This window comes from Budorcas taxicolor, chromosome 2, assembly GCF_023091745.1.
Source record: "Budorcas taxicolor isolate Tak-1 chromosome 2, Takin1.1, whole genome shotgun sequence".
In the NCBI taxonomy this organism is placed as follows: Eukaryota; Metazoa; Chordata; class Mammalia; order Artiodactyla; family Bovidae; genus Budorcas; species Budorcas taxicolor.
The window spans coordinates 63,218,410-63,239,907 of record NC_068911.1 but is presented as its reverse complement, the minus strand read 5'-3'; the positions used below and the strand labels follow the sequence as shown (position 1 = coordinate 63,239,907).

Sequence of the window (21,498 nt, the reverse complement as noted above, 5' to 3'; positions counted from 1 at the left end):
GCTTACTCCTTGGAAGGAAAGTTATGACCAACCTAGATAGCATATTGAAAAGCAGAGACATTACTTTGCCGACTAAGGTCCATCTAGACAAGACTATGGTTTTTCCTGTGGTCATGTATGGATGTAAGAGTTGGACTGTGAAGAAAGCTGAGCGCCAGAGAATTGATGCTTTTGAACTGTGGTGTTGGAGAAGACTCTTGAGAGTCCCTTGGACTGCAAGGAGATCCAACCAGTCCATTCTGAAGGAGATCAGCCCTGGGTGTTCTTTGGAAGGACTGATGCTAAAGCTGAAACTCCAGTACTTTGGCCACCTCATGCGAAGAGTTGACTCACTGGAAAAGACTCTGATGCTGGGAGGGATTGGAGGCAGGAGGAGAAGGGGACGACAGAGGGTTAGATGGCTGGATGACATCACTGACTTGATGGACGTGAGTCTGAGTGAACTCCGGGAGTTGGTGATGGTCAGGGAGGCCTGGCATGCTGCGATTCATGAGGTCGCAAAGAGTCGGACACGATTGAGCGACTGAACTGAACTTCCATACTTGGAATAGTGCCTCACACATAGTAGTATTTACTAAGTAGAGACTCAATAAGTAGTGAATGAATGCATAGCTCTTTCACAATGAAACATCATTTGGCCATTAAAAATGATGTTCGGATTAATGACCATTCAAAATCCCTCTGATTCTGCATTTTAACAGTTACAGCCTGTAACTTACTTAGTTCATTTATTTATATCTTGCTCGTTCAGGTCCCTGCTAAGTGCAAACTACCAAACAAGGTTCTGCAAAGTATATGGAAACAAACAGAAAGGGCAAGCACAAGAGAAGCTCAAAAAGCAGGAAGTTATAAGAGCCAACATAAGACACTGTAATTTTTGCAAGGGACATGTATATCTGCCAACATACCAAACATTATTTGCATCTGAAATACAAAATACACTATGTAGGTATTTGCCTTTCATTTTGTCAACCGGTGTGTCATTGATTTTCTTAGTTCGTAAATATTTAGTCATTATATCTTTGCTCAATGAATGGTTAGTTAAAATCCAACTGCAATCATTGGGGTCATCTGAAAAAAATGTTAAACTATAAAACATTAGGAACTACTATTAAGGAAAAATAATAATCGCTTTTGGCATAGTGTCTACTTAAGATGACAGGATTTGACTTAAACCTTGAAAGAGGATGAAGAAGAGAAGAATTTCGTGCAGTCAGATAAGAATACAAGTAAAGGTATGGGAATAGGAAGCACATGACCAAACTGGGGCAGAGTGACCAGCTTTTTAGAGCAATAACCCTTAACCTGGGCCCTGGCAGGCGGACTCCCGTTCTTACCCCCCACCATTAGATCCTGCCTAAGGACGAGGCAGAGAATAGTGCTGAAAGTCTGAGATGGTTCTCCAATAGGAAAAAACTTCCTGAAATTTAACCAGAGTTCTGACAGGTACTCTATTAGTAATAGTTTTTTCTTGTAAATCTTGCTTATTTCTGAAATTCTCAGTCAGATTTAGTCCAGGGAATACACAGAACATAAAACAGGTCTCTGAAGCTCTGTAGCTTCACAGTGATCACATAGGACCTGGATAATAGACATTAAAAGGCAAACAGTACAGTGACTAACAGGTTGAATGTGGATAAGACATTACAATTAACAAGTTACAATATTCAATCCAAATTTTTCCAGGACTGAAATCTTATTAATGAAGTATAATTTGAAATAAAGAGCTGTATTCTAAAACTTTCTAAACCTTTTGTTAAACACTGATTTTTTAATTCTAATGTTATTGCAACAGTTTTGAAAATCTATCTTAATTGGAACATAGACAGGAAAGAGGGGGAAACGAGATGAGGACCAAAAGGCCACATGTTCAAATTAGTTTGTTTGAACTACTGCTCGTTTAGTATTTGGGTATCTAAATGATAGCACAGTATTACAAGAAAACACATAAACCTGCCTAGCAGAGTTATGGAAAAGGCAATGGCACCCCACTCCAGTACTCTTGCCTGGAAAATCCCATGGACGGAGGAGCCTGGTGGGCTGCAGTCCATGGGGTCAGGAAGAGTCGGACACAACTGAGTGACTTCACTTTCACTTTTCACTTTCATGCATTGGAGAAGGAAATGGCAACCTACTCCAGTGTTCTTGCCTGGAGAATCCCAGGGACAGAGCCTGGTGGGCTGCCATCTATGGGGTCGCACAGAGTCAGACACAACTGAAGCGATTTAACAGCAGCAGCAGCAGCAGCAGCAGCAGCAGAGTTATAATACAACTAGCCACACATGTAACAATATTTTTTAAACATAAGGATTTGAAAAGCACTTCTGAAAAGTACCTTCATAGAGAAATTAACTCTTCATAAGATGACAGAAGAAACCTGTCCATCTTCACTTCCTTAAGTTAATTTGATTAAACTGACTAGTAATTTGGGGATTGTCTATTATGGCAGAATTGGAGCTTACAGGCACATCTAAAGGCTTTCTGGAAAAAAAAAATCAATTCTATACCAGACCAACTCCATGCAAGACAAACATCTGTGAGCTGCCTCCACTCTTCTGGGACCACCAATTTGTTACCCCAACATCCTTCTGCCCCACTAACGTGAACTTTAGTACCTTTAGAACCCTTGATATCTCACCAGGATCTTAAACATTAGCCTTCATAAAACCAGGAACAATTTAAAAATGTAAGACCAAGAGCTTATGAAATCCTCACTTTGTCTGACTGTGGCTATCTCAGGCCTGTTGCAAATAACAAAACTCCAGCTTCTGCAAGACTCATTAGCATCATCCATGCACCATCCTCAACACCAGTTGGCAGGGCAGCATCACCCGTAACAAGTTCTTGGAATGTGGCCAGTCCCAGCGCAGCCTACCTCAGTTGGCTGCATCCCAGCTCTGCAGGGTGTCTGAACATGCCGGCACAAAGAGGAGCAGCAGGGTAGCTGAACACTCCAAACTACAAGCTGGAGAGAAGTGATCACAGGCTAAAGAAACCCTGAGATAAGCCAGAGAAGAACTTCTTTTAAGATGGTTCTTGGAAAGTAACTGCAGTGGACATATTCCTCACTCCACAATGCCATCATAAACAGCTCCTTTGGGGCTCAGGTAATGACAAGCTAGGAAGGGCGGATGAGAGCCCATGCTTATTTCCATATCCCAGGTTTCCTCTGCTGTGCCCATACATCTTGAGAGATCCCAAATATTTGCTCCCATCCAGGTTTCATTATTTTATTTTGCAAGGTAACACCTCCTTTTACTCACTCAGGAATAATGCAGTGATCAATTAATTGGATGCAAGGAGTCTAATCATACCACCTCAGTCAGCTAGTATATATGTATCACAGAAAAACAGGAACATATGCTGGAAATCATGAGGCGAACCAGGAAACTCTGATCATTTCTTGGGTATGATTCACCTTCAAGTGCACTAGCAACATGAAGTGCCAAACTAGTAATTTGTCATTATGTAATTTAAATTATTAAATTATGTGCAAGTGGTAGATTATAGTTCATATAAACCCTGACCATAACTGAACAAATTATTGCCAATTATGCAAGAACTTTAAATAACATGATGATTTAAAATAATTGAAAGGGAAGTTTTTAGGCAGAGCCAGGATAACCATCTGTCAGGTAGATTCCTGCATTGGATGAGGACAATGAGGACAATGAGGGGCTGTAGGAAGAGGACTTGATGACCTTTCTGGGGGCCACCATCAAATATTACATGATACGGCACAGTCACTGAAACATACGCGTGTATAGAGTTTTTAAGAAACACAATAGGACCCTATGCACAATTATGTTAGAGATGTAAATAGGCTAGAAATGAATGTACCACATTTAATTTTTAATTTATCCCAGGCAAATAACTTACCAATTCTCATATGGCAAAATGTGTTGGAATCACACCAAACATAACACAGCTGATAGTCTCCAGAAGTTGACATTTTAAGATATGAGGATATACAAATCACATTATGCTAAATGTGCAATAAATTTACCACTATGCATATGAATGATGACATAGCAGTTATATGTATAAACTAAAATAACAAAATAGTTCAAATTTTATTCATTTGGATTGGAGTAGATGGTGAGATTTCAGCTCATTATTGATAAGAGCTTTATATCTATCATCTACTTAACTCCTCACAACAACCCCAGGAGGTCCTGAGGCAAGGAGGAATTGACCTTAGCAGAAGGTCATTCTGCTAATCCATACCAGGCAAAGACTTGAACAAGCCTGGAAGGCTGTCTGATCTGGTGCCCCTCACCAACACTGAACACTGCACTTTCACTTCCCTCCCTTGTCTCCTTACTTGTAGGCAACGATGAAAATTCTGTTGCTGGAGTTGATACTTAAATGTGGGAGGAGGTTCTCTGAAGCCTGCCTGGCAGACTAAGGAAAACTAATTTGAGTTTTTAAATGTGAATTGAACAAAGTTGGCAGGTCTCTGTGAGGAGAGGTATGGGAATGCTGCTACCATTATAAATGGGCTCAGTATTTCTGAAAGCTATTTGATAACTTGGAATAAGAGCTATAAAACTTTTCTTGCTCTTTGACTCAGTAATTTCAGTCTCTGGAATACACCCCAAGGAAATAACACAAAAGAAAACGGTAATTTGTTCAAGATGTTCATTCAGGAGTTATTTGTATTAGTGAAAAACTAGAAACAACCCAAATTTCCAGTAATAAGACAAGGACTAAGCAAGCTAGATTATACAAAGAAGAAAATTTATAATCCCTAAAAATGGCAAATGAAGGCTACATTTGTATGTGGACATATATGTAAGAAATAACTTTAAATTAGAAAGTAGAATACAAATTGGTATAAGTATAATCTTGTACAATCAAGTAAAATAGTATGTGTATAAACAATCATACAAGAAAACTGTAAATTTATAAAGAAGTATAGCCTTCATTTTGTTGTTGAAATTCAGACAGTGGAACTGGAACATAGATTGTGCTTGATAAAAACTTACAGACTTATGTTATACAAAGGTGATCCTTTAACTGAGACCTGACTGTATCCCACATAGATTAACGTTGCTTCAGTACAAGCTAATCTTTTGCGAAGACTTACCAAGTGCTAGGTGCTCTTCCAAGTTCTTTCCTTGTATTTCCTCATTTAATTCCCCTATTGTCTTAGGAGATAAGTATTTTTATTATATTCTCTCCTAAAAGGAGGAAATTGGAGCACAGAGAAGCTAAGTAACTTGCCCAAAGTTACACAGGCTATGGCAGAGTTGGAATTTCAACCCAAGGACATTCATCCCCTGGAGGAGGAAATGGCAACCCACTCCAATATTCTTGCCTGGGAAATCCCATGAACAGAGGAGCCTGGTGGGCTACAGTCCATGGCGTCACAAGAGTTGGACGCAACTGAACACCCAAATCACCGCCACACTCCCTATCTGGCCTGTATGACCCATTGGACCACAGTGTTTTCTCTTACATGAAAAAAAAAGTATCTAGATCTTATTCTTTCCTGTTAATCATTTCTAGAATGTGTTTTCTGCTCTTCTTCCTCCCCGCTCCTGTTTGGTTTACTCTAGAATTCTTGCAGTAAAGAACAATCACCAGATACAGCATTTGAGATAAAAAATACTCTCCATCCAGTTGTCACCTGTAATAATATAACCTATGTGCCCTAGGTGATAGAGGTTTCTTTCCAAGAAGTGAGACTAGGGTAAAGGTTTTCAATCAGGTGAGGAAACTGTGGAGCCTGGAAAATAAAATGCTACTTACATTTAAATGTCTTTAAATTTAGTAAATTTCTTACATTTAAGTGTAAGAAATAAGCTGCCTGGGAATAAGTGACAAATAGAGAGGAACACTTTGAAACTCTTTGGGAAAAGGTTAGTTTTTTTAAACATTATGTTTACATTTGCCTAGTTTCTTACACTTTGCAAAGTACTTGGTAGTGATAACCTTATTAAGCTCTCATGCTGTGGAATGGTAGACAGTCTAGTTGACCAAACAGGAAACTGAATGTCAGAGTTTAAGTGGCTCACCCAAAGCAGGCTACTTGTCCTTAGCCAAGCTAAAGCTTGGGCCTAGCCCTCATTCTCAGCAGAGCTGAGCACTGGTGCTGTTCTAGACAGGAACAAGGCCCTCTGCAGACCTTCCCTTTCAATCATCCAGAGTTTATGAAGTCCTAGATTCTAAGTACAAATCCACTGAGAAAAGTCCAGAAGATAAATCTACCATAAATGGAATCAGAGATGAGAATTAAATATATAATGGAATTCTCTTAAATGAAGGAGATAGAGTCAAAGCAAGACTAATATCTGTATATGGTGGTGGTTTAGACGCTAAGTCGTGTCAGACTCTTTGTGACCCCATGAACTGTAGCCCACCAGGTTCCTCTGTCCATAGGATTTTCCAGGCAAGAATACTGGAGTGGATTGCCACTTCCTCCTCCAGAGGATCTTCCCAACCCAGGAATCGAACCCAGGTCTCCTGCATTGCAGGCAGATTCTTTACTGACAAGCTATGTTGATAATATCTGTATATAAACTCAACTATTTGGGAGATGCTATTACATTTGGAAAAACCAAACTCAAATCCTTCTATAAGTCCTTATTAAATCCCTGTGAAAGTTGCTCAGTTGTGTCTGATTTTTTGTGACCCCACAGACTGTAGCCCGCCAAGCTCCTCTAACCATGGAATTCTCCAGGCGAGGACTCTGGAGTGGGTAGCCATTCCCTTCTCCACTGTATGTTCCCATCCCAGGGATTGAACCTGTGTCTCTTGCTTTGCAGGCAGATTCTTTAACATCCAAGCCATCAGCGAAGCCCGTAAGTCCTGATAGGAGGTATATTATTATAAGACTGTCGTCTTTGGTACAAAAGGAGCAAAATAAAATGTTTGTTCTCTCTGCACATTCCATGGAAATATATGCATAGTGAATGAGGTAGACTGCGTTTTACGTGTTCCTTAACAGCATCACCTTCTCACCAAGCTTTGTCTTAAAAAAGCTTTCTTCAGAGGTCTGATCAGAGGTCATCTCCTCCAGGAAGCCTCTTCAGAGTCTTCAAGAGAGCCTCGCTCTCCCTTTCCTAGACACTCACAGCAGTCCTAGAATATCTAATTGCTGACCTCCCCTTCTTCCTCGTGCAGACCACACAGCATAGCACATCTGGAATTTACCTTTGTTTCTCATGGCCACAACCTAAGTACCTTGCACACTGTAGCCGATTATTGGATGGGTAAGACCTTGCCTGAGGTCCTATTGCACAGTAAGAGTTTATCAGCCTTTTCTGGGATTTGGGCTGTGTAAATCTGACTAGAGAAATGACCTCTCAATAAAAGACTCTTAAAAATCTTTTTCCTTATAATCATATTTTATGCTGACCTTTTATACCAGAATATTTGTATTAATTTAATGCATTAGTAATCAGCACTGGCAAACAGCAATCTCACAGCCAGAAGGTTAAATTATAAAGTGCTTTTTAGAATCAAACAGGAATATGGCAATCATAAACCTAAACAAATTAACTTGAGGTTTGCTTTTACCACAGATTTTATAAATATTCCACCAGGTTCTATTCAACATGAATGGAAAGAGATTTGAAGCCAGAACTTCAGCTCTTTGAAGCTCTCTCTTTTAAAATGAGCTGGTGGATAAAACACTGGTGAGAAAATTCAACATTTCAGAGCAAAGAGTACATCATTTCTACCAAGGTCAACTGCTCTTCAGGGACAAAAATAATGTCCTTTTTATTAGCAATTTGGAATAACAATTAAATAACATTCATTTTATTGAGATTTTTATAGAAGAACTGAGAAAATAATTCTTCACAGTGGTTATAAAAATATAAAAAAAGGGCTGAGTTTCTGAAACACAGTAATCTTTTTATCTGCCCTATCTTCCCTTGGGCTGTGTGTGCTGGTGTTATGATCCTCAATTAAAAAGCTTATTTATAAGGAATATAAAGATTAGGGAATAACAAGAAAACTACTGGGGATTGCAATGAAAAGCAAGTTAAGGTGAAGATGAAGTAATTATTTTCAACTATACTACATTCTATGATATGGCAAAAAAAAAGCTCCCATTATATTATATATAATAGGAGAAAAAGTTATTTGATCCATGAATGGTCTAATCCAACAGCTATTCACATAATTCCTGTCCTTTTCAGAGAGAATAGCAATCAGTGATCAAGAAGAAAAGTACAAATCACAAGATGCATGCAGTCTTACTTTTTCATCATCTTCAGTAAATGGAGCACCCTCAGGAATCTTATTGATCGCTTGGGCCACGCCGATGATCTCACCGTCACTGCTTCGGATAGGCATGCACAGTAATGACTTTGTCTTGTACCCAGTTAGCTTGTCGATTTCATCATTGAATCTTCGATCCTAAAAATAAGAAAAGAGAGGGCATTAATTGTATGTGCCTTGTTGTCAAGAAGGAGAGAGAAGTGTATTTTTGTCTATTTCTGTGTATAAGAACTTATCGCTGGGAACCTCACCTCACTGATTTTTAATAACAAGAACAGATTTGATTGCATGTTGAATTCACCAAAGGAGTATAAATGAAAACAAATCACCCCCATAGTTGTTAACCATGGTAAACGAAAAGAGAAACTTTAATCCCCACCACAGCAACATATCAAAACTGGGGGAGTGGGAAGTGTTTTTTATAGAACTTCACACTATGCTATTTACTAAAATATGTTATTTCACATAGACAACTGGCTACAAAGTATTATATAAGAAAAATACATAATAAATATATTAAGTATTATTTAAAAAATGCAGAAAAGCACTACTTTTCTTCCAGTCAAATGATCCTGTGGGAAAAAAATAGAATGTATGAGCCCATACTGATACTTTTTAAATACTTTTTAAAATGTTTTTAATGTAATGGGGAGGAAGTAAGTAACAGGTTTCTTTACAGAATGTTAGCTAAAAACATAGAAGAAATGATAAAATTGTATAATACCTATTTTGCAACTACCAATGCAATAATGGATACAAGCGAAAATCATTAATCAATGATGCCAATCAAGATGCCAATACCATTAGGTTGAAAAATTACTGTTAAACAAGTTATTCACTTAGTCTCAAAGTGCTATCCCACAGATTCCTCGTTAAATTCAAAGAGGAAAAGATGTCTTTTTATTAAAAGATCTGATGGACATAAGATTGAAAAAATGATCAAACTTAGCATCACCATTAATGAGACAAAATAGCACCATATGCCTCCCTGATGTGGTGCTATAAGAAGGACACAGCATTATCAAGGATGTGGAATGCTTTTGTCCAACCTCTGAATCTGATCATTCAGGGAAAGAAAATTAGGAAGAATGCAGATCATCAGTCGTTCTATCAGAAGCCTGACCTAGACGCTTCAAAAATGTCAGTATCATGAGAGATGAGATAAGGCCATGGGAGCTGTGCTGGCTTAAAGAAGACTGAAGGGATCTGAAACCTAAATGACATTGAAACGTGTTGCGCAATTTAGGGGGAAGATGACTAGGGAAAGTTGAGCAAGAACTTTATATATTACATAATATCATGTGTCAATATATAATTTCTTGGGTGTGATAGTGATATGGTAATGATGTAGGAGAATGTTCTTATCTTTAGGATATGCATGCTAGAGTATCTTGAGATGAAATGTCATAATACCTTCAATTTACTTTCAAATGGAAAGCAAGAAAAAGGAAGGAATGAAAGAAGAGAAAAAGGAAGGGAGGGAGGGTAGGAGGAAAGAGAAAGAAGGAAGGAGAGAGTGAGAGAGAAAGAGAGAGCAAAGACTGGCTCCTGACAGGGTAATGGGGGCTAAAGACATTCCAAGGAAGAAGACGAACTGGATCCAGGCTCACTGTTTCAAGCTAGGGGCTGAATGGAGGCTTCTCCCAGTGCTCTTGACATTCCCTTGTTGAAAGAGGCTTAAAAATAAGAAGCAAAGCACTGTCATCTACCACCATCTAGAACTATGAATTTTATCTGCCTGAGGGCCTAGGGAGGCTGGCTGTGGACAAGGTGAGAGCCCCCAGGGCAAACACTGTTGGCCTTCTACGAGTGTTGTGCTATCCCCATAATCAAAAGGACTGGAGCCCTCTTCTACGAAGGCCTGATTCTGGTCCAGGACTTCTGGAGGCCATTCTAAACCCTGAGTTAGGAAGAGTGGAGCCCTAAAGGAGAGACAGAAATCAAAAGCCAAGCAAAACCAAATTGTCTGCTCAAAATGAGCCTGCAACCAAACTTTCAGAAAAACACTAAGTTGCATTATTACTTTTGTGTTTGTCATCCACTTAGGAGCCACCATGTATCAGGCTGTGAGCATCATCCCAGCCGTCACGGCACATGCAGTCTAGCAGCTGAGGCAGGGGACAGGCATACAAATCTATACCATATATTGTGGGAACTGATACTGAGTAAAAGAGCAAGGTGCCATGAGACAGACTCGAAAGAAGGCATCTATTTTTCTGGGGATCAAAGAAGGTCTCTCTGAAGACAGGACAAGTATGCTCAGACTAGATCCCCTAGGAATAATTTGTCAGTCAAAGAATGGTGGGGAAAACTTCCCAGGAAGCTGAGACATTGCCCATGTGAAGGTCCAGAAGCAAGAGAAAGCTTAGTAGTTTCCCCAGACTCGAAGGTCAAAGGCAAGAAAACAGGAAGCCAAAGGGAGAATGGAAGAGGAAGGCAGGAACCAGGGAGTGCCAAGTCTTAACAGGACCAGGCAGGAGCTACATCATTCCTAATGGAAAATCACCGCAGATCTTGAAGCAGAAGGATGCTGTGATTCATTTCAGCACTCAGTATTCTCTGAAAGCATCATCTTAGCTTATTTGTTCTCCGCCACTGGTATATAAGATCTAAGACAGAAAAGCTTTTGTCTCTCATTTACTGCCTCATACTGGCATACTAGAGGTGCTCCACAACATTTTTCCTGAGTAATAGAACTTTAAAAAAAAAAAAAACTATATTGCAATTATGCAAAATATTAGAAGGTTAAAAAGGCCCTGAGACCTCACATTTCACTTCTTGGCATATATTTAGAGATACTATTATACATGTACCATAGAGAGATGTACAAATGTTCACTGCAACATCAATTACGAAAAGGAAAAACCTGGAAGTCAGTTGAATGGTCAACAGAAAGATACATTATGATGTCTTGTTTTGATATACTCTACAACAATTTAAATGAATAAACTAAAGCTTCTTGTATTGACATGAACAAATATCCAAAACATGTTAAATGAAGCAAAGTGCTACAACCTGCTACCATCTATATAATACCACCAATATTTAAAAACAATGCTAAATATTATGTAGCAAAGTACACTGCATGTATGAGAATAATAAACTCTAAACTAATATGCATGGTTGGTTAGCTCCAGGGAGGAAGAGAGGAGATGGCATGAGGGAGAGGGAGGGTGAGCCTTCAGCTCTTAACAACTGATTTGTCCTCACTAAAAAACAAACAAACAACAACAAATACTTTGAAGCAAATATAGTACAGTGTTTAGACTCTATAAACCTTGATCGCCTATTCTTATCTAAAAGTTTGAAATATTTTGCAATAAAAGTTTAAGACTATTTTTAAAAAGTTAAGAACTTTGTGGAAGATGAGATTGGGTTGGAATAGGAGAAACCAGTTAGGAAATGTCAGTGGTCCAGGTAAGGCAAGATGATGTTCTGGGTTAAAAGAAAGCGATGGAGATAAGGAGAAATAGATGGATACGTTGAGTTCACAGTACTTCCTGACGCACTGGTTGGGGATGGGGGACAAAAGAAAGATGAGGAATCTCAGGTTTTAATTTGAGAAACTGTATAGATGGAAGCACCATTTACTGGGATGGGGAACGGTGAGATGAAGGTGAAAGTCTACATATAAAGAAAGTCAAGAAGGTTGATAAAAACATTTAAAAATTTAAAAATAAAAAGAAGGTTCATAAATCAGTGAGTGTGTCCCGTGACCTAAATCAGTGGTTTTTTACTCTGGCTTCAGGTGAGAATTACCTGAGAAGGTTGAATCAATCAGTATGAAGCTTTGGTTTTTAGTTGGTTTTAAATGCTCATAAATGATTCTCATATGAGACCAATTGTCCAAAATGATGAAAAGCTTAGTCACTAGTAAGATCAATAAAGTTCATTAATGAGAAAAAAGCCTTAAAATGGGAAGGAAGAAAGGTGATGTCATGGCATGTATTTTGGTGGTTATATATTAGTGATGTGGACCCTGTGAGACTGGACTTGAAAATCTACTCTGGAATAGGCAAGCCTTTCTGCTCTTATCTTTGTGATGGTCTGTGTCTCTGGAGAAGGGCCTCATCCACCACAGTTCAACTCTGAGTTAATCAACCACCAAGACTATGGGGTATTCATTGCCAACATAGCCAAAGCCACATGAAGACCACAGACATAGGGGAAACTAATCACAACCAAGAGAAACAAAAATACAGTACACCCTCCTCACCCTCTTCTCAACTCTCCACATTCGCCTGATAAACTTGTAACTAGAGGAGAAAAAGATAATTATATTGATATATGTGGCAAGTGTTAATCTTCCAATTTAAAAGCTGAGAAGAATGATTCATTTCATTAAGTCTTAATGGTTTTTTAAATATAATGCATGGTAAAACATACTTTGTCCATGTCTTCATCACACTATTTATGGGAATATTCTCCCAAATTAACTCAAAAGTTGATATAATTCATCTCATGAGAGGTCAGAAGAGTTGATACAATTGCATACTTCCCTAATTATATTAATCCTCTAGATTAATTTCCAATTTAAGAAAATTAAGAAAGCTGAGCCGAAAATTGAGGTATAAATTAATGGCAGAGATGAAGAGAACTAAGGATAACTAGATAAAGGGACATATTACTCTGATATTATAGAAAGAATGAAAGCTTAAAAATGGAAGATAGCAAAAAATAGATCTTGCTAGCCAAGCAATGATCACAAGTGAGTATAGTAGTAAGAGAAACTTAGGGCACTCTGGAACACACAGCATGGGGCCAGGTGGGGTGGGGGGTGGATCTCTCAAGGAAAGTGAAATTTTTAAGCTGCCAGCCAAAGGATCAGTGTCCCAGGAAGAGGGAATAGTATTTAAGACTCGGAGGCAATAGAAAGCTGATGAATCTGAGGAAATGAAAGAAGTTGAAGATGGTGCTCTAGGGAAGAGTCAGGGATGGAACAAAACCAGCAGCTGGAGGCTGACAAAAGGGTGCTTAGTAACCAGGGTTTTGAATTGTAAATTTACCATGGTGGTGGGGGGCAAGGGGGGGAGTCACTAGAGGGTTTAAGAAGGTAGGAGGGAGTAATGTGACTGAGTCCTCATTTTAGAAAGAGTTCTTATAGCTTAAATGTAAAGAATGAGCAGGAAATAAGAGATCCAGGTGAGAGAGATACCATCTCTAGACTGGGATGGTGGCTACTGGTGGGAGGGGTGATGGAAAGGACTGAGGTGAAAGATATTTAGGAGGTAGAGTCAATAGGACTTGCTGATTAATTTGATGTAAGGTTGCTCATGCTATTTAATGTAAAAAACTAACTCCATGTATCCAGTGCAGAGATTCACTGAGTGATGAACAGAGGAAGGGGACAAGCGCTGAGCGGGAAATAAGCGTTCCCTTGTGGCTGTTCTGCGGTTTAACCATGGGCCATTCACGGGGTGGTGGCGCTGCCCTGTTTGAGACAGAGATAGGTAGGTAGGAAAGTGTTCTAATTTCAGGAAATGGACTTGCAATGTAAAGAGGAGACTAATTTTCTTTCTTTCTTTCTCCCTTTTTTTGGCCACTCAGCATGTGGGATCAAACCCATGCCCCCTGCAGTGGAAGCTTGGAGTCTGAACCACTGGACCACCAGGAAGTTCCCAAGAAGGGAGTACTTAGGCAAGAATGAAGGACTCTGCTCAATAACTTTACCAGAGGTCTTCAGGAGTTCACCACACACACAAGCAAAGCTTCACAGAAGGCCAGGTAAGGAGGAGACAGGGGAAGTAAGAAGAGAAAAACACTGGGCCTGTTTATTGCTGGAGACGTAAACTTAAATAGGAAATTAACAAATGCCTCCAGGTCGATAATGAAATACCACATAGAGAATGGTGTCCAATTTGTATTCATCTCCCTGAGGATAAAAAAAAACAAGAAATGATCTACAACAGGAGAGATTTCTAATAAATTAAAGTAAGAGCTTCTTTAACAAGGTTGTTAAAATCTGGAATGAGTTTCTTATTATTGTGGCAGACTCTTCTTGCTTCGACTGTTTTTATTATGTCATAATATTTTTCCTACCACAGTTATCTTAAATATAACTGTTCTTGAGAAGTCCAGGGATCCCAGTGCCTTCTGTGCAGAACTACCTTTTGCATTTGACACCTAGCTATGATTTTTAATATTTAAAAAGATCAAGACATAAGGCCAAAAGCAATTTTGTCTTTTCAGCAATGGAGAAGGAAATGGCAATCCACTCCAGTGTTCTTGCCTGGAGAATCCCAGGGATGGGGGAGCCTGGTGGGCTGCCGTCTTTGGGGTCGCACAGAGTCGGACACGACTGAAGCGACTTAGCAGCAGCAGCAGCAGCAATGGAACTGACCTGTGCCTGCTACAGAGAGAACCATAGATAGATATACTTCTGAGCCAGGATCTTGGGCTTGCAGCCTCCTCTGCACATTCCTGGGTTGAACGTGATGCCACAGAACACACCCAGAAAGCAGGTCCCACCCACAAGGTCCCCTTAGGCTATAGACAGAACTAACTTCTTCAGTCTGAGCCTTCAGGTCCTTGAAAGAAAGAGCTATGTTCATTGCACTCGACAAACCTGGCCTGCCCCAGGGAGACATATTTCAGAGGCATGTAAGAAGCCTCAAAGCAAAAGGGAATCTATCCTGTCTTCTTTTCACTTTCTCAAAGAAGCCACTCAAGGCTCCCCAAGGCAGGAGCTAGAGCTACAAATCTCATTCAGTTCTCAGAATCACAGCAAGGGTGCATCACACGAATCTCTTTTACCCTCTCTGTGTTTAAGAGCTCACTCCCGAACACTTTAGAGTAAGATTATCCAGGGCTTGCGATTTAGCCAAGAACTACTCTTGACCGCCTATAAGGGTGATTGTTTTAACCACAATCTCAACTCTACCCTGAGCCCTTCATAGCCAAGGTCATAGCTAAGGTTATCAAACTCTTCAAGTTTGAAAATGTCCATATGATGGGACATAGATGAGAAAGCATGTAAATACAAAAAAGCTTCTATTAACTCCATAAAACATTTAATGAATTTGTATCTGAGTTATTCTTTCCATAGATTACAAAGCAAAAGTAATACATGACATGTGTATATATACAGTAATACTTCAGTCTACAGATGTTGTTAGGTGTTCATAAGAACAGAGCAGTTGCTAGCAACTGTTCCTGACACTGGGATCATTTGCAGGGCTTTAGGTAACTACTCATGCCCTAGCCCCACCCTGACCAATTAAATCATAACTGGTGGGAGGAGGGGTTGAGCAGGGGATCTGACTTCTAACTGTTGGTCAGGGTTAAGAAGCACAGAATTACAGGTCCTTTAATAAGTCCAAGGCTGCCAGGGGTCTGAGGGGCCTTGTGAACTACTACTTTAGAGTTTTCAGAACATTTGTTTGTTAGCTTTGGTTTGGTTAGGTTGGTTATGTTTTCCACCAACTTTCCTCATAGGCTTAGTGCACTGGCCTGCATATCTTACCCAGAACCCTACTGCCCTTCTCCCAACAACAGAAGGTTTGAAGACCAAGTTCAGTCCCACATCTCATCTACATCCTCTTTCAAATGGCTTATGGAGCTGCGAATGAGGAGAAGTTAATGGAAATACAAAATATAAAATGAAGAAGTCATTGAAATGCAAACCAATAGATTGACCAACTGTCTGAAGCTTAAAAGTGCTTTTATTGGTACATCAGTTAGTAACACCCATTTAATTCCAATTCATAGAAGCATCTCCTCACATTTATGACTGATCATAAACAGCACTTATTTTCCCAAAATTGCTTGGAAAGCTAAGCTTTCAAAAATTTTGATTAGTCTTTAACAATTTGAAATGTACTATTCTGCTTTTCTCCATACAAAGAAGTATAATTAATTGTTCTGAATTGATGGAAGGCTTGAGAATACACTGCACAAAAACAAAGACATGGCATATGGTAACTAGAGAGCTAATGCTTTGAGCATCCTAATTTGATACTAGCTGAGAAAAAGTGCAAAATTATCACTGTTGTTCTTAATATGTATTCACAGAATGTCATTGCTCAACAGCTAACAAAAATCTTCCCTCTGAATTCTTTTACACACACACACACACACAAACAAAATGCGTAGAGTTTTAAATTCTACAAAATATTCCCCAAAATATGTATGTTTTTGAAGTGTTACTTTTTTAGGACCTGAAGCAGTGTGGTAGGTGGTTCAGTTCAGTTCAATCCCTTGGTCGTGTCTGACTCTTTGTGACCCCATGAATCACAGCATGCCAGGCCTCCCTGACCATCACCAACTCCTGGAGTTCACTTAAACTCACATCCAGCGAGTCAGTGATGCCATCCAGCCATCTGTCATCCCCTTCTGTCCCCTTCTCCTCCTGCCCCCAATACCTCCCAGCATCAGAGTCTTTTCCAATGAGTCAACTCTTCGCAAGAGGTAACCAAAGTATTGGAGTTTAAGCTTCAGCATCAGTCCTTCCAATGAACACCCAGGACTGATCTCCTTTAGGATGGACTGGTTGGATTTCCTTGCAGTCCAAGGGACTCGCAAGAGTCTTCTCCAACACCACAGTTTAAAAGCATCAATTCTTCGGCGCTCAGCTTTCTTCACAGTCCAACTCTCACACGCATACATGACCACTGGAAAAACCATAGCCTTGACTAGACAGACCTTTGTTGGCAAAGCAATGTCTCTGCTTTTCAATATGCTGTCTAGGTTGGTCATAACTTTCCTTCCAAGGAGTAAGCGTCTTTTAATTTCATGGCTGCAGTCACCATCTGCAGTGATTTTGGAGCCCCCAAAAATAAAGTCTGACACTGTTTCTACTGTTTCCCCATCTATTTCCCATGAACTGATGGGACCAGATGCCATGATCTTCGTTTTCTGAATATTGAGCTTTAAGCCAACTTTTTCACTCTCCTCTTTCATTCTCATCAAGAGGCTTTTTAGTTCCTCTTCACTTTCTGCCATAAGGGTGGTGTCATCTGCATATCTGAGCTTATTGATATTTCTCCCGGCAATCTTGATTCCAGCTTGTGCTTCTTCCAGCCCAGCGTTTCTCATGATGTACTCTGCATAGAAGTTAAATAAGCAGGGTGACAATATAAAGCCTTGATGTAATCCTTTTCCTATTTGGAACCAGTCTGTTGTTCCATGTCCAGTTCTAACTATTGCTTCCTGACCTGCATACAAATTTCTCAAGAGGCAGTTCAGGTGGTCTGGTATTCCCATCTCTTTCAGAATTTTCCACAGTTTCTTGTGATCCACACAGTCAAAGGCTTTGGCATAGTCAATAAAGCAGAAATAGATGTTTTTCTGGAACTCTCTTGGTTTTTCGATGATCCAGCAGACGTTGGAAATTTGATCTCTGGTTCCTCTGCCTTTTCTAAAACCAGCTTGAACATCAGGAAGTTCACAGTTCACGTATTGCTGCTGGCTTGGAGAATTTTGAGCATTGCTTTACTAGCATGTGAGATGAGTGTAACTGTGTGGTAGTTTGATCATTCTTTGGCATTGCCTTTCTTTGGAATTGGAATTAAAACTGACCTTTTCCAGTCCTGTGGCCACTGCCGAGTTTTCCAAATTTGTGGGCATATTGAGTGCAGCACTTTCACAGCATCATCTTCCAGGATTTGAAACAGCTCAACTGGAATTCCATCACCTCCACTAGCTTTGTTCGTAGTGATGCTTTCTAAGGCCCACTTGACTTCACATTCCAGGATGTCTGGCTCTAGGTGAGTGATCACACCATTGTGGTTATCTGGGTTGTGAAAATCTTTTTTGTACAGTTCTTCTGTGTATTCTTGCCACCTCTCTTAATATCTTCTGCTTCTGTTAGGTCCAAGGAGCGGTGGCTGCGCGGGCACAGGAGGGCCTAGAGGAGCTATTCCATGTTCAAAGTCAGGAGGGGCAGCAGTGAGGAGATACTCGTCATCCAAGGTAAGGAGCAGTGGCTGCGCTTTGCTGGAGCAGCTGTGAAGAGATACCTGTGAAGAGATACCCGTGGGGGTAAGAAACCCAAGTAAGATTGTAGGTGTTGCAAGAGGGCAACAGAGGGCAGACACACTGAAACCATAATCACAGAAAACTAGTCAATCTAATCACACTAGGACCACAGCCTTGTCTAACTCAATGAAAATAAGCCATGCCCGTGAGGCCACCCAAGACGGGCAGGTCATGGTGGAAAGGTCTGACAGAATGTGGTCCACTGGAGAAGGGAATGGCAAACTACTTCAGTATTCTTGCCTTGAGAACCCCATGAACAGTATAAAAAGGCAAAATGATAGGATACTGAAAGAGGAACTCCCCAGGTCAGTAGGTGCCCAATACGCTACTGGAGATCAGTAGAGAAATAACTTCAGAAAGAATGAAGGGATGGAGCCAAAGCAAAAACAATACCCAGTTGTGGATGTGACTGGTGATAGAAGCAAGGTCTGATGCTGTAAAGAGCAATATTGCATAGGAACCTGGAATGTCAGGTCCATGAATCAAGGCAAATTGGAAGTGGTCAAACAAGGGATGGCAAGGGTGAATGATGATATTCTAGGAATCAGATAACTAAAATGGACTGGAATGGGGGAATTTAACTCAGATGACCATTATATCTACTACTGTGGGGAGGAATCCCACAGAAGAAATGGAGTAGCCATCATGGTCAACAAAAGAGTCCAAAATGCAGTACTTGGATGCAGTCTCAAAAATGACAGAATGATCTCTGTTCTTTTCCAAGGCAAACCATTCAATATCACAGTAATCCAAGTCTATGCCCCAACCAGTAATGCTGAAGAAGCTGAAGTTGAATGGTTCTATGAAGACCTACAAGACCTTTTGGAACTAACACCCAAAAAAGATGTCCTTTTCATTATAGGAGACTGGAATGCAAAAGTAGGAAGTCAAGAAACACCTGGAATAACAGGCAAATTTGGCCTTGGAATATAGAATCAAGCAGGGTAAAGACTAATAGAGTTTTGCCAATAAAATGCACTGGTCATAGCAAACACCACAACACAACACCACAAGAGATGACTCTACACATGGACATCACCAGATGGTCAACGCCGAAATCAGATTGATTATATTCTTTGCAGCCAAAGATGGAGAAGTTCTATACAGTCAACAAAAACTAGACCAGGAGCTGACTGTTTCAGAGGTTTAGAACCTTTGAACTTTTAAGAACTTTTGCTTTTGAAGTGTGGTGTTGGAGAGGACTCTTGAGAGTCCCTTGGACTGCAAGAAGATCCAACCAGTCCATTCTAAAGGAGATCAGTCCTGGGTGTTCTTTGGAAGGAATGACGCTAATACTGAAACTCCAGTACTTTGGTGACCTCATGAGAAGAGTTGACTCATTGGAAAAGACTCTGATGCTGGGAGGGATTGGGGGCAGGAGGAGAAGGGGGCGACAGAGGATGAGATGGCTGGATGGCATCACTGACTCACTGGATGTGAGTTCGAGTGAACTCCGGGAGTTGGTGATGGACAGGGAGGCCTGGCGTGCTGTGGTTCATGGGTTTGCAAAGAGTCGGACACGACTGAGCGACTGAACTGAACTGAACTGATGAGGTTAGAAACAGCCATTGTTATTACCAAGTTACTTTTCTATTTGATCATTGTTATTACCAAGTTGGGCTTCCCCGGTGGCTCGGCAGTGAAGAATTCGCCTGCCAGTGCAGCAGATCCTGGTTCAATCCCTGGGTCAGGCAGATGCCCTGGAGGAGCGCATGGCAACCTATTCTGGTATTCTTGTCTAGGAAATCCCATGGACCAAGGTGCCTTGTGGGCTACAGTCCACAGGGTAACAGAGTCAGACATGACTGAAGTGACTTGGTATACACATATTACCAAGTTACTCTCCTTCAGCTATGTTGCTAAAGTAAACTTGGCTTGCTGATCTTATTTCTCTTTTCTTCATTTCTCTTAGTTGGCACTTTTGTTTGGTCCTGTCTTATTGTTGTCATCATGGCTATTATTATTTATCTTTCTTATAAGAGATACAAGGATATCTCAAGACACAGGGAAATGGAAGAACCACAGCATAGCTGAAACCAAGTTGGTGAGGTGGTAGAGTATGAAACAAAATGATGAAATCTTAAATTTCTTTAATAGATGGGACAGGTAGCTATTAAAGATCCATTGTAAGTGTGCAGATAAATTGTATGTGGAGTTAAAATGCAACTCCATGCTCTATAAGATTTATTATGTATAATTAATATGTCTGAGCCAAACATCACCATCTGAAGAGACAGCCATGGTAAGTCAGCATATAGAAGCACCTTTCTTCCTGGCACAGTGGAGCCATCTAAGGACTTTGGTGAATCAGGGAGGTGAGCCTACAGGTAGAACCAAGAAAGCCAAGAAGTCTGTGACTATGGACAAAGGACTGTCAACATGGGGTTGTGGTTCAGACACCAAACAGTCAGGAACCAGGGACTATAGGAAAAGCCAAGGTCAAAACCGCGATGCATGAGAAGCCAGGTCTAAATCAGGAGTCAAGATTAACAGAGACACACTAGAGATTTGGCCTCATTCCCTTGTTTAACAAGGACCGTAGGAGAAGAGACTAGATTTGTGGCGACCAGAGGTGGGAGGTGGGAGCAGAATTGGAGGAAGGTGGTCAAAAGGAACAAACTTCTAGTTTATTAGACAAGTAAGTGCTAGGAATGTAATGTACAAGATAACAATTAACACTGCTGTATGTTACATATGAAAGTTGTTAAAAGAGTAAAGCCTAAGAGTTCTCATCACAAAGGAAAAAGTTTTTCTCTATTTCTTTACTTCTGTATCTATAGAAGATCATTTGCTGTCATTCAGGCCCTCAGTCGTGTCCGACTTTCTGAGACCCCATGGACTGCAGCACGCCAGGCTGCCCTGTCCTTCACCACCTCCCAGAGCTTGCTCAAACTCATGTCCTCTGAGTCGGTGATGTTATCCAACCATCTCATTCTCTGTCATCCCCTTTTCCTCTTGCCTTCAATAAAAGATCATAGATGTTCAGTAAACTTATTATGGTAATCATCTTATGATGTATTTCAGTCAAATCATTATGCTGTACACCTTGAACTTATACAGTGCAGTATGTCGATTGTATCTGGATAAAACTGGAAAGAAAAGTAAGTAAAAGCTCTGGGTTAAAAAAAAAAAAAAACCAACAAGGATCACCTCCAACAGAAAGCCTTTTGTTCTTTCCACTCTGGGCAACAGAGACAACTGGAAAGTGGCCTCTAAATGTAAACAGCTGTATCAGCCAGAATCTGACTTTCCCACATTTATGAAAAATAGAGCAATTTCTAGTATAAAGTG

The 21,498-nt window shown here is 40.3% G+C and overlaps 1 protein-coding gene across 1 annotated transcript in view; it reads right to left on the bottom strand.

The window, feature by feature from the left end:
- PDE11A (phosphodiesterase 11A) overlaps positions 1–21,498 on the bottom strand; it is a 424,511-nt gene that overhangs the window by 359,608 nt on the left and 43,405 nt on the right. The window contains exon 2 of the mRNA XM_052662664.1: positions 8,212–8,370. Coding sequence (XP_052518624.1) covers positions 8,212–8,370 — 159 coding nt within the window. The remainder of the gene's footprint in view (positions 1–8,211; positions 8,371–21,498) is intronic.